This window comes from Natator depressus, chromosome 13 (genome assembly GCF_965152275.1).
Source record: "Natator depressus isolate rNatDep1 chromosome 13, rNatDep2.hap1, whole genome shotgun sequence".
Classification (NCBI taxonomy): domain Eukaryota; kingdom Metazoa; phylum Chordata; order Testudines; family Cheloniidae; genus Natator; species Natator depressus.
In genome coordinates this window covers 4,654,993-4,668,412 of record NC_134246.1, presented here as the reverse complement: position 1 = coordinate 4,668,412, position 13,420 = coordinate 4,654,993, and the positions used below count along the sequence as shown (strand labels likewise).

The 13,420-nt window shown below is 54.9% G+C and overlaps 1 protein-coding gene across 4 annotated transcripts in view; it reads left to right on the top strand.

The window, feature by feature from the left end:
* The window catches only part of UCKL1 (uridine-cytidine kinase 1 like 1), a 40,607-nt gene that overhangs the window by 13,426 nt on the left and 13,761 nt on the right, over positions 1 to 13,420 (top strand). For all 4 annotated transcript variants that reach the window (XM_074969481.1, XM_074969482.1, XM_074969484.1 and 1 more), the window contains exons 2-7: positions 3,226 to 3,419; positions 5,258 to 5,364; positions 6,637 to 6,807; positions 8,028 to 8,099; positions 11,439 to 11,628; positions 12,218 to 12,279. In XM_074969481.1, the coding sequence (XP_074825582.1) occupies positions 3,226 to 3,419; positions 5,258 to 5,364; positions 6,637 to 6,807; positions 8,028 to 8,099; positions 11,439 to 11,628; positions 12,218 to 12,279 (796 nt within the window). The remainder of the gene's footprint in view (positions 1 to 3,225; positions 3,420 to 5,257; positions 5,365 to 6,636; positions 6,808 to 8,027; positions 8,100 to 11,438; positions 11,629 to 12,217; positions 12,280 to 13,420) is intronic.

Sequence of the window (13,420 nt, the reverse complement as noted above, 5' to 3'; positions counted from 1 at the left end):
GTGAATTGGTGTTTGCGAGGTGGGGGAAAACCCCAAAAGTAGTTGGGGGGGAAAAGGGCCGTCAAGCCAATAGGAAAGAAAAAACTTGTCACCACCATCAGAAACAGCTCCATGTGGGCGGCAGGCGCCTTCACGCTGTGGGATTGGTGAATGCTGAATGCTCATCTCCTCTGAAGCTGGGCGAGAGTTTCACTGGGAGATGGATGCTGGCATGTTGTTAAATGCCGAGCCAGGTAGATGATCTCTCTAATCCCTTGGCTGGTTGCCTGCCACTGAGCCTCTCAAGCAGGGTTTGAAAGGTTACAGCCAGAACTGATCAGAGACCAAAAGGGTTTAGAGTGAGTCCGCAGAGGGCTGGGAGCTGCTCCACCTTCCAGGAGCCCGTTCACCCTGCATGACTCTGCTGCCTTTCTGAACTCACTTAAAGATCATCTTGTCTGCAAACACACACCTTTTCCACCGCCCCCAGCCCCTGGTCCCCATCTCGCTTCTTAAAGAGAGTACAGCATAGAAATAGGATGGTATTGAAATCATGCTGTGGGGTGAGCCCCTGGAAATAAGTGGGGGGTCACCCCAGCACAGTGAACATAGCGAGAGGGGATCCCCAGATTTCCTGTCCTGCGCAGGGTGATTTCCTCTGCCTGCCTTTTGTGGCCTGGCCGTTTTCTCCCACTCTTTGACCCCTTCAGCAAATCAGCTGGGGTCAGGAAGTGGGGTGGGGGTGAGACGCTTGATGTCCAAAGCACCTCTTTGTCTCCAGTTCCTTCTGTGTCCTGCTAATAGACCTGGGCAGCTCCACGGCAGGCTTGTCCTGCAAAGAATGGTGTTCCAAGAGACAAAGGTGGTGGCCACGCCAGCTCTAGCGTCCATCCTTCGGTGCCCCACTTATCTGCTGGTTCCCCACCTGTCTAGGCCAGAAGGGACAGTTGTGACAATCGAGTCTGACCGCCTGGATAACTCTAGCCATAGGACGTCCCCCGGATAATTTCTCTTTGAGTTAGAGCAGATCTTTTAGAAAAACACCCAATCTTGATCTACAAATGGTTGGTGACGCTTGCCAATTCGCTCTGCAAGGGTGATGGCTTTGCGGCTGGCCTCTAGGATGGGGCCCCCCAAGGGTGGGGGAGCAGTGTCAGGTGTCGTGGCCTCCTTGATCTCCCCAGGTTGCCACGCGGAAGGGGGTCTGTACGGGGAAGGCTGAGAGGACCCTTGCCCCCTTTGTATGGTCAGGGGTCTCAGGAATAGCTTGGATCCTAGGTAGGAGAAGAAAGAGTAGTAGCTCTCTCCAGGAATGAGCCAGTGGCCCTCACTTTCTACTGTTCCCACGCCAGCTCTGGTCTTTCTCCACTAGGACCCAGGAGAGGGGGCAGGCGGTGCTAAGCCTGCTTCTCTGCCCAGGCAGCGCCTGCTGGTGCTGTTGTTATCCCCTTACGTGTACTTAAGAGGGAGGAAAGGTCCCCCCAAGCCTCGGAAATGGAAAGCGTGAGGAGCAGCGAGGCCAGAGTCGGCAGGATCTGATAGAAATAATCTGTTCCATCCGTGGCACGTCGACCTGGCAGCGCCGGCTGCAGCTTATCTCCTGGCCGGCTGCAGTTTATCTCGGCACCTCTGCCACGGGGCGACCAAGTGCGAAAGGACTTGGTTCCCCCCCTCCTGCTGCAGCAGCTGGTGAGAGGAGGAGGCGGCACTTAGCAGCGCAGCACAGGGCACGCTCACACACCCACCTCTCGCGCTCCCCTCCCCAGGGGCTCATGTGATTGGACTACAGCAGCCTGCGTCCCCCTCCCGCTGTGAGGCCAGAAGGGCTGGAAATGCACTGGCTGCAGCCAGACCGCCACTTCTCGGCAGATGGAGGGGTTAAAAATACAACCCACCACGCACCACCCTGCTGTCGGGGAAGGAGGGGAGTCTCCTGTCTGTGCCTGGCTATTTTTGATCTCTTTAGATGGGTGATCTTTTCTTTGCCCCCATGAACCCCTCTGCCTTCTCACTTGGGGGAGTGGGTCTGGTGTCTGCTAACCCGGGGGGTTGCCATGTGTTGGTATTACGTGGATTGTAAGCTCTTCGGGGCAGGGACCGTTTTTTGTTCAATGTGTGTACAGCGCCTGGCACTGGGGGGTCCTGAGCCATGCTTGTGGGACCTCTAGGTTCTACTGCAAGGCAAAGAATAATCATTATTAAATACATAAACACTGAATTTCCGCAGCACTTTATAACCCTGGGCACACATTCCCTGCCCTGAAGAGAGAAAATCTGAATGAGATGAAATTCAAGAGGGCAGTTCAGGGCAGGCCGGTGAGGGGCAGTTTGGGAGTGGCTAACGGGGGAAGGGGAAGGAGGAGGTATTGCTTGAAGAGGTGCGTGTGTTAAGGTGTGGGAGTACGTGGCCTAATATAGACACTTGTGTGTTCTCCACAGTAGTGTAAACACGTCTGGGCTGCTTCAGGCCAGGCTAAAGAACAGAAGTGTTCTTACCCTGGCACATGGATAACACAGAATTCACTGCTTGCTGAGAGAGCTTTCGAGAGGAGAATGTCTCCATCGTGGCACTTACCAATGCTATGTGCTTGTGTAGCCCCTTCACTGGGGAGGATCTCAGAAGCTTTCACCAGCAAACGTCCCTCTGCACCCTGGGTGAGGTACCAGCAGGCAAGTTTTTACACATGGGCAAACTGAGGCATGTAATGGTTGAGCGACTGGCCTGAGGTCACACAAGAAGCCTGGCACAGCCAGGAAGAGAGTCCAGGGGTCTTGAGCCCCAGGCCCCTCTATCCACTAGAGACACTTACCCCGAATGGCAGCTTGCTGCTGATGGCACTAGTCAGGGCCAGAACTTGGGGCAATTCCCTGTTACCAGATAGCCTGTTTCCCAAGCCTGTCAGACCCCGGAGCGCCCTGTAGGCAGTGGGTTAATGCAATGCTTTGGGCAGGGCCCTCCTCTGGTCTGTTCCATCCCACTGGCAATGCGAAGAACTGCCGCAGAATCCACTGCGGAGATTGCACGGTGGCTGGGAGAGGAGGGTTCGTCATTAACCCAGCTGTGTTCCTTCCCCTGGGTGAGTTCAGGAGAACACAGTTTATCCTTAATCCCTCTGGCCTCTTTTCAAGTCAGTGCGTCAGTTTCAGCCTCTCAAGGGGATGCCCTCACAGATCGGGGGGCCCCCGCTGCAAATGTTGCCCCAGGTGACCAGGTTTCTTCTTCTTCTTCTTCTTCCCGTCTCCTAGCACCAGCGGAGCGGAATCCTTAGACAGACTGTACCCTGCGGTGGGTGCTGCGAGGCCGCCCCGGAAACGGACCACCAGCCAGTGCAAATCCGAGCCGCCCCTGCTGCGGACGAGCAAAAGGACGATCTACACAGCCGGGCGGCCGCCATGGTACAACGAGCACGGGACGCAGTCCAAAGAGGCCTTTGTCATCGGTAAGGCATCTGCTGGGAGCTTTCCGAGCGCAGGCCTCTCAGGCGTTAACGGCCGGAGGGTGGCTTCAGAGGCTCTTTGCTGAGGGCTGGTGCGGTGTGTGTCCCTTCAGGTCGCGCTGTCCCTCGCAGCTGCCATAGCAGGGATCTTGGTTGGAGCTTGGCATAGGGTCCTTTGCAACAGTGCATCTCTCGGAGATGGCTCCCGCCTCACTAGCACACTTCGCTACCATGCCAGAGACTCCAGCTGGGTTCCCAAGCTTGGGCCTCCACACTTCTCCAACTGAGGGGGGGGGCTCTGATTAGTCTGTCTTAGCGACTGCTCCCTTAGGGTCCTTGTCTTTCTCCGTGGGCAGCTGAAAGCTACAATCCTCTAGGAATTATGCTCTGGCCTGTGTTCTACGGGAGGTCAGACTAGACCAGAGGTGAGCAAACTACGGGCCACATCCAGCCCGCGGGACCATCCTGCCCAGCCCCTGAGCTCCTGGCCCGGGAGGCTGTCCCCCCTCCCATGCCACCACGTGGCGCAATGCTCCGGGCGGCGGGGCTGCAGAGCCCCGTCTGCCCTGGCTGCCTCTCCTGGTGCAGCCGCGCTGCCAGCCACCAGTGCTCCAGGCAGCGCGGTAAGGGGACCGGGGAGGGGGGGATAGAGGGCAGAGGAGTTTGGGGGGTTGTCAGGGGCATGGATAGGGGTCGGGACGGTCAGAGGGCAGGGAATGGGGGTTGAATGGGGGCAAGGGTCCCGGGGGGCAGTCAGGAAGGAGAGGAGGGGTTGGATGGGGTGGCAGGGGGGTGGTCAGGGGACAGGGAGAAGGGGTGGTTGGATGGGGGCAGGGGTTCTGGGGGGCAGTCAGGTAGGAGAGAGGGGGTTGAATGGGGTGGTGGGGGGCAGTTGGGGCAGGGAGCAGTTAGGGGCGAGGGGTCTGGGGGCGGTCAGAGAGAAGGGGTGGTTGGATGGGGCAGGGGTAAGTCAAGGGGGGGGGGTTGGATGGGGCAGCGAGGAGCAGTTAGGGGCGGGGAGTTGCGGGGTGGTCAGGGGACCGAGAGCAGGGGGTGGTGGTGGATGGGGCAGGGGTCCTCGCGGGGGTCAGATGGGGGCAGGGGTTGGGCCATGCCTGGCTGTTTGCGGAGGCACAGCCTCCCCTAACCGGCCCTCCACACAATTTCAGAAACCCGTCGCGGCCCTCGGCCCAAAAAGTTTGGCCGCCCCTGGACTAGATGATCCCAATGGTCCCTTCTGGCTTTGGAATCTATAAATACAGGACCGCAGGGGAGTGGGGCGGATCTGCTGTCCTACCAGTCACCGTGGTCACAGAGTGACCCCCTGCGTACGCACCCTAGAACTTGGGGGACACCCCCCCCCCAGTATGTTGCGGAGTGACAGACATTGGTGCATTGGACGTATCTGTTTGTATTACGGTGGTGCCCAAAGACCCCACTGAGATAAGGGTCTCATGCCTTTGGCTGCTGTGTGTACACATAACGAGCGATGCCCTCATGAGCTGATGCTCCAAATAGCCAGGGCAGAGGAGGGGTGGGGCTCGCTCTCTCTCTCAGCAATGTCCCCCTGTTTGCACCTCGTGCTTGTGGGAGGAGTTTATTTTTTACTGCCGTGTGTGACCGATACCAGGACTCTCTCCGGGCTGGTTCGAATGCTGGCTCTCCTCCTAACCCAGTGATTCTCGGCTGAAGGGCTTCGCCGTCCCCAGTTACTTGTAATGACGGAATCATTCGTTTGTCAAGTGCAGCCCGGCGAGATCTGCCAGCGTTAATTGAGCTTGGAAGGTCGGGCTGCTGGTACGTTTGCTTCATGCTACTCGCTCTGTCTCTCCCCCCATCAGGCTTGGGAGGGGGCAGTGCTTCTGGAAAGACCACCGTGGCCAGAATGATCATCGAAGCTTTAGATGTCCCCTGGGTGGTCCTGCTCTCCATGGACTCTTTCTACAAGGTGAGCCGCCGCCAGCTCCTTAGCCCACAGCCGGCTCAGGTGTTTGTCCCCTCTGGCCTCTGCCCTCCGGAGTCCTCCCCGTCCTGCTGAATGGGGTGTGCCGGCGCCCTCGGCAGAACAGGTCAGGGGGAGGCAGGCGACTCTTTCGAGTGTGTGTCTGTGGCCTGGCTGCATCAGGAGCGATGACCGAACCATGCCACTGGCGCTTGCACAAATCCCGCCTGCATTAGGCCTCTGTCTCGGTTACCAGGGGACCAGGCTGGACTAACGTGGTCGGGACTGAGCTGTGTTAGTTGAACGACACAAGTGTTGTTTCGATTGAACCCCCACTGCTGTAGGGCCCAAGCGTGTCTCTGTCTTTAATGCATTCAAGATTCATAAAGCCCTGTGAGCTAAGGAATTGCTGTCATCCCTGTTTTACACATGGGGAACTGAGGCACAGAGAAACTTGACCTTGGCTGATGGGTGAGGAAGGCACTCAGTCTATCTGTGCCTCTGTCCTCCATTAGGAAGGGCTGTGGCAGAGCAAGGATTTGAACCCACATCTCTTGAGAGCCACAGGGCCAGCCTTATAGGTGGGCGCCGTGGTCAGGGGGGTGCTGTGGTCACACACACAGCCTGCCCCAAGGCCCTTTTAACCCCCGAGTGCTGGGCCTGGAGCTGGCGGCCCCTGCTATACACCGGCCTCCAGCTGCTAGTCCTGGCTGGGCTGGAGAGGGAAAAGGACTTCCTCTTCCCCTGCATGGGCCACTCCCAGGGCCAGGTCGGACCCACCTCCGGGAACCTCCCCTGAGTTGCAGGAAGCTCTGCACTCCCTCATTCCTGCCCCCATTGCTCCCAGCCGCAGGGGGAGGGGTCAATGTCTGGGGAGCTGCCCCCTCCCCCATTTGCCCAAGCCCCGTGCATCCAGACTCTCAGAAAGGGCCAGCCCTGGGATGAAACCCTAACCAGTGGGCCATCGTCCCTCTTCCCTAGAAATAAAAGGGCTAGGGTCTCGTCAGCTGCAGCCCACGCCCCGCGATACGGGCCAGCAAGCCAAGCTGCTTCTGCCTGTCAGGGTAGGAGACCCAGGGAATCCCTGGCTCTAGGACAATTCTTCACAGTTTGGCCGTCGTCCTGCTCTCTCATGTGTCAGGGACGTGCATCCGCACGCACGCAGCACTGTCCGTAGCACAGCCCACGTGGCTCCTGGCTCAGGCTTCCCAGGCTGTGGCGCTCTCTGCTTTGACGGTGTACAATGAACCCTGCAGCTCCCTCTCCTGTCTCGGGTAGGTGCTCACCAAACAGCAGCAGGAGCAGGCGGCCAGCAACGACTTCAACTTTGACCACCCCGACGCCTTCGACTTTGACTTGATCATCTCCACCCTGAAGAAACTCAAGCAAGGCAAGAGCGTAACGATCCCCATCTACGACTTCACCACCCATAGCCGGAAGAAGGAATGGGTACGAGGACACAAAGGGACTGATGGGGCCTGGGGGTGAGGGGTGATTCGTGTGCTGGGGGTGGGGGGGGCTATCCTGAGATGGGAAGAGGGATAATGCACCTGCATCTTCAGACTAAAAGTCCCATCCCTTTCAAACACCATAGACTGAAAACCCAAGATCCCAGCCTAGTGGTCACATTGCCGTATGGAACATATGGTGTCTGTTTCTGGTGCCTGGCTTGGTAGGAACCCAGCAGTGGCAGTGTGCTCTCCGCGAATGGGCTGGCTTTGTGTGTATAAGGGAGGGAGCAATGCTGTCATCTAGTGGCTGACAAACAAAAGATAAAGGATCTACTGCTACTGGCAGCAAAGGGAGTTCCCCATTAGCTCAAGGGTAGAAGCCCATGGTTTTGGAGTCGACAGAGCAGGTCTCTGGTCCCAGCTGCCCAGGGACAGGAGCAGGTGTGTGTGAGCACTTGTCTCTCAATTGGTTACAGTAGGGAGAGCTGTAGATTATGCAACACTGACCCCGGCCGTCAATGTGAGGAATAGCACCGAGAAGATCTGAAGGGAATTCGATCCAGACCCCCTTGCAGAGGGGATGGTATCTGCAGCATACAGTCTTGAGGGAGGGGGGCAGAGATTTTACATGGAAAGGCTTTGAGTGGGTGAGATTTCCCAGCGCGGGGAAGGAGAAATGAAAAGACAGTCTCTTTAGGGGAAGCACCCATCTTGGGACTGGTATTCATAAGCAATATAGAAGAGGCCTCCTCCGTAATGGGCTTGTTCAGTCCCCAGTCAGGCTGAGCACTTTCCTTCCTTCTTTGGCTTGAAGATCAATTTAAAAGAAACACAGCAGCCTCGTCTCTTGCGTGGAAACATGTGGGAGACCAGGTGCTGCTCCCTTTATCTGATGCATCCTCTCTCTGGGGATGGTGTCTCGTAAGGGGCTGGACCCTCTGATATCATTCATAGGTTGGTCTTTTCCATCGCCGTTTCTACTGTAAGGGGGGTGCCCTTGTCATGTCCAGTGTCCCAGCGGCACTTTTCCAGCGCCCACTCGTTGGGGCCCAGCAATGGGGCCTTAATTGACCCCAGATTCCCAGGGCATTCAAATCCTTCCTTTTGTGCTGAACTTCATGCTCCTTTATCATCTCTCCCTCCGGTGGAGTATTTTTCTCCTTTCGTTCTCTTACTAACTGCATTGGGTTTGACCAATTTCCTTCTGTTTCCTCCCAGAAAACACTGTACGGCGCCAACGTGATTATCTTTGAAGGCATCATGGCTTTTGCGGACAAGGAGCTCCTGGAGGTGAGAAAGGGTCCTTTAGAAGGATGATGGGCTGCAGAGGCAAAGCCAAGAGGGTCTCACGGCTTCGTCTCACGTCCTGGCTGGGAAAGTAGGAGCTGTCGGGAAGCATTCCTTGCTGTACGCCTCCCCACCTCCTGCTCTCCATCCACATGCATGCGGGGAGAGGAAGGAAAGATGGAATCTTCCCCCTAATGGTCTCTGATGTCTGGGGCCAGGGAGATGGATGCTTTCAGCAGATGTATTCCTGATTGCTGTAGGAGTTTACTGTAGGATCTCAATGGGCTTCAGCTGCTAACGATTACAAAGCCAAGTGGAAGGACGTTGGGAGAAACACAGGCTAATGCTCTAACCCATCTATAGAGATGTGGAGGCTGGTGATTTGGTACCCGGTGTAATGAGTTTATTGGTTACAATCTAATTCCTGGTGGCAACTGTCCACTGCACAAAAACACCACTAAATCTGGCACAATTCTATTCTCCTAGTCTCTGTAATCTCTACACATTGCAGTCCGTTTGCTAGGATGAGCTGGTCCAGCAACTGCAAGCTTATCTGATCCTTGCCAGGGCTGCAAGTTCCTTTTTTTTTATGAGCCCTAACGCAATACTTGAAAAATGTAACATGAGAGGCCAAGCTGTGTACAAACCCGAATGTGTCTGCCTGCTTTCATCTAGAAGCTTTGCTTTATTGTTCAGTGCACTCTCGCGATCTGCTTGTCTGGAGCAATAATGACATCCAGTGGTCAGCTGGGTGAATCTCACTTGGAGCGAGGGATGTGATTCCCAGCTCACAAAGCCGCACTAGCTCTCATCAAGCTAGCGTGTTACAGACAGCATAGCTGGGGTAGAACAGGCATCAGAGAATGGCCTGTGGGCTAGCTAGCCTACCCAAGAACATACCCATGGGGGTCAGGCAGGTTTACGGCTAGTCCATGCCACTACTCACTGCCGTGGTTACGCTTCTATTTTTAGCATGCCAGCTCATGGGAGCTAGCAGGAACATGTCTGCGTGAGCTGGGAATCGCACCCCTATCTCCAAGTGTAGATGTGGCCCCAGAGGAGTATTTCCTGGGGGGAGAGAGAGATCGTTCTTGCTTTTCCTACTTAAAGGCAGCGCTGTGACTTGGAGCCGCCATGGGCGACCTGCTGTGTTTGGTCCACTTCCAGCATTAGCCAGCCAGTGCCCACGAGTTACATTCTGTCACATCCTAATAGGTCTCTGCCATTGTCACTAGCCACTCGAATCTCCTCCGCATCCTTTTAAACTTGAGCTTAGGAAATAGCGCCCTGGCAAAAGAGTGGGATCTACTAGTACAAGTGAATTTTAGAACAGAATGGATCTCGCGGGCATGAGAACAGATGTGTGAATTGCACTTGCTGAGATACAGGAAGTGGCTGATTAAGGCTGCGTTGGCTCAGATGCAACAGATCAGACCTAAGGCCCATAAAGCCTGATGTCCTGTCTCTGGAAATGGCCGTTCCCTGACTCTTTGCAGGACGTGAAGGAGCCCTAGCAATGCTGTGTACAGAAGAGACGGGGAGGGCACTCAGAGGCTATGCTGATAGGATCCAATAAGAACCTGGATAGATAGAATTCCCTCCTGACCCATGATGAGCAGTGCGTGCCTGAAGTTTAGCTTGGATTATCCCTTCCCCCACCTTACTGATCCTGATGTTGGGCACAAGTTTATCCAGCCCTTTAAAAAGAGAATCAGCTGCTATATTGGACTCTCTGACCTCTTGTGGCAGTGAGTTCCACAGGCAGATTGTGAACTGGACCTTTGCCTGGAGAATGAAAAGTTGGCCCATCCTGACTGGGCTCCCAGCTCAGGAACTACAGTGTCTCAGTTGACCTGGATTTCTAGTGGCTTCATGAGTGTCTCTGAAGGTGCATTGGAGGGAGGGCTATATTCAGATTTTGCAATGTAGAGGCTGTCACCCGTTCATTCCATTAGGTTAGGGATAGATTTAGGCTTGGAAGAATAAGATTTTTTTCAGTAAACGTCGATTTCACCACACACACACAAAATAAATATTCCCAGCAATGATCATTGAAATTTACAGCTAGATAAAATAAGAAAAATGCTTCCTGAGAACTTATAAGAGTTTGATTTAAGGATTTTTACCTTGGATGTTTGACATGTGATGTTGACAGTTCATGTTTAATAGTTATAAAGCTTTAACTTTTTGAATCTCAACATCTGCTCTCATTAAATAATTAGTCTGACCCCTCCATACATTCCTGCAACTGTGAAAATTTAAATGGATAAAAATAAATAAAGCTTAAAAATAAACATCAATAGTACCCGGTGAAATTATACCAAAAAAATCAAATTCTGCCAAGCCTAAATATATTTAATGTTAGTAGGGCAAGTGTCACTAGGTGACACTGTTACACATAGTCTTCCATGATATTTTTCTTAGTGTGCACGCGAATGCTTAGTCTTGGGAAGACGTACACTGTGGTAGTGTTTTTTTTGTTCTGCACGGTTCTGCATCGAGGAAGTGGTCCTTGGAGAGGGAGTTGTGTAAGCAGCAGTTTGAGATCAGCTTTTGAGGCAGAGTTGCTCCCTGCATGCTGGCTGACCACCTCTGTTCCAGGACTGGTCTATATGTATAAGTTACACATATACTCAGACACCACGTCTTTGATACCAGTGGGAAGCTGAGCTGCAAGGCCCTGATATCTGCTGTTGCTCAGCAGAGTGCTGACCCTGGTGTCAAAAGAAGGGTGACCATAGGCATAAAATTTCCCTCCCCCATTGATGGGTCTTTGAACCAAACTTCTCGTGCCTGTACCCATTACTGGCTCTGGCTGTATGGGCCCCTTTTCAGTGGCAGACCCTTGCTACCAGGTAAATTACGATCTCCCGCCGATGATCCCGTTGAACTGTAGGGGAAACGCACACTAGAAGAGGAGATTGTGATAAATTCCCTTCTGCCGGGTGAGGCTGGAGCTGGGGGGCTGTTTCTCTGTCACGATGATGCAGGCTTGTGCAGCAGAGCTCCAAGCGCTGCCCTGACATATCTTAGTTCCCCTGCTGTGATTTCCAAGGCTGCTTGGACCCTGGTGACTTCCCAATGGGTGATTTTCCAGCTCCCTTCGAGGGGCTTGAACCGGGCCCTCAGCTCTGTGACAGCAACAGGGGGATCGGGGAACTGCTAACCGCAGAGGGAGAGCTCCCCTTCCTCTCCCTGGCTTGACCGGGCAGGGCTCCACCCGCGGCGTCCCCTCCCTGCTGGCTGGCGCAGTGAGAGCGGGCCCTCAAGGCAGCGCAGCGGGAGGGGTCCGGCACGAGTGACGCTCCACCTGCGCTGGGTGCGTGTTCTGCCTCCTTTCAGCTTCTCGACATGAAGATATTTGTTGACACGGACTCGGACATCCGGCTGGTGCGCCGCCTGCGCAGGGACATCGGCGAGCGCGGTCGGGACATTGAGGGCGTCATCAAGCAGTACAACAAGTTTGTCAAGCCCGCTTTCGACCAGTACATCCAGCCCACCATGCGGCTGGCCGACATCGTGGTGCCCCGAGGTACCTGGCACAGCTCGCTTCCGGCCGGCATCTTTCCCCGTTCATTACGTTGGCTCACTGAGAAATCCCGTGGCTTGTTGTCTCTTAGCAGAGCAGTCCGAACGCCAGCTCCCGCACCTCCTCCCTCTGCTCTGGCCTCTGGCTATTCCCTTCTGCCCTCCTACTGGCATCAGTGCCAACTGCGGCAGACAACTAGGGCACTGAATGACCCTACAGCCCCTGCTCTTGATGGCTCCCAATCAAAATTAATTGGCCTGGCAACTCTCTGTGGGCACACGTTGGCACCAGGGTGAGCTGGCTGGCTGTGCCAAACCCTTGCCAAGGAGCTAACGGGGTGCCGTGTGTGGGGTGGTTTTTGGTTATGTCGGTGGGTCTGCCTCAGTTCACCCCGGGTGACTGCCTGGGCCTGCGACTAGATTAACCAGCAGGGAGCAGAGTGACCGTTTTGTGGGTTATGGTGGGGGTCTGGGAAGGCAGGGACCCAGCGTTCCCGTGTTTCAGAATCACAGGCAGCCGAGAGGATGGTGCTGACCTGACGCCAAGTCCCTGGAACTCACCCTGTCTCTCTCTTGTTCTTGGCGCACTGAAGGTAGCGGGAACACCGTGGCCATTGACCTGATCGTCCAGCATGTCCACAGCCAGCTGGAAGAGGTAAGGGCTGCGGTGAAGCTCCGGTTCAAAGCCTTGCCTCAGGGAGATGGCAATACGGGTGCTAACCGCCTGGGGAGAGCCGGGGGCAGTGGCATGGCTAGTGACACCATCCAGCACCTAGCCGGGTTATCGTTTGGCTTGGGATTTGCATGTGAGAGCAGCGGGGCGATGATACAAGTTTCCTGACCTCCTAAGTAAACTCCTCTCCAGCCTCCCTCTTCTCAACCAGGCGAGTCTTCCCTCTCCCCCCGCCACCGCACTGGCTGGGTGCTGGGCAAGGCAAGCTGTGCATCCACGTGCCCGCTGCTGCTCGGCCTGCCTCTGTACAGTGGCATGCGACAAGCTGAAGGCAGAGGGCCCCCCCACACACACACAAACATTGGTTGAAGCCTTGCGAAAACGGCTGAGATCTGCCCCCTGGGAGCGGAGACCTTTCAGCAGCAGCCAACCCAAATACCACAATTCAGCCTCACACCTGAACACTAGTCTGAACCGGCTCAAAGGTGGATCCAGATTCCTACTTCCTCAGCCATCTCTAGTTTTCACAAATCTTGAATCCCGTAACTGGACTGTAACTGCTCTGGAGGGTGGGTTACGTCTGAGCACTCGTGGGGGGTGTCAGATCAGCGGATGAGGTTGTGTATGCTGTGGGCTGCAGTTCCTAGTTTCCCTGGGAAGATTAAGGGCAGACTGGTGATCTCAGCACCACAACACTCAGGTCTATATAGCTTTTGTATGTTAACTCGGGGATATGCTGGGGGCAGGGGGAGGGGTCTCTTTGCACTTTGATTTTGCCATTGGAATCTGTTTGCTTTCAAGATAGCTACGCTCCCCTTCTGCTCAGGGCAGAGTTCCAGAAGGGCGAATGCGCACACAAGTCAGATGCACTTGGAAGTAAAATTCTCCCCTCCAGTTGGCCTTTCTAAGCTCCCACTCGGCTACAGCCATCTGGCTGCCTGGTATTGCATGCATGAGACTGCATGCGATACCAGGCAGGCCAGCAAGTCCATATAGGAGACATTGCTCCTATACATTAGCACTTGCCTAGAGTGTGCCCCTCCAAAAATGTCTCCTCTCCTAGTTAAAAAGGGGTCCCTGTATTTTCCTGCAAACAGCCCTATTTGTAGTGTTGAAATAAGGG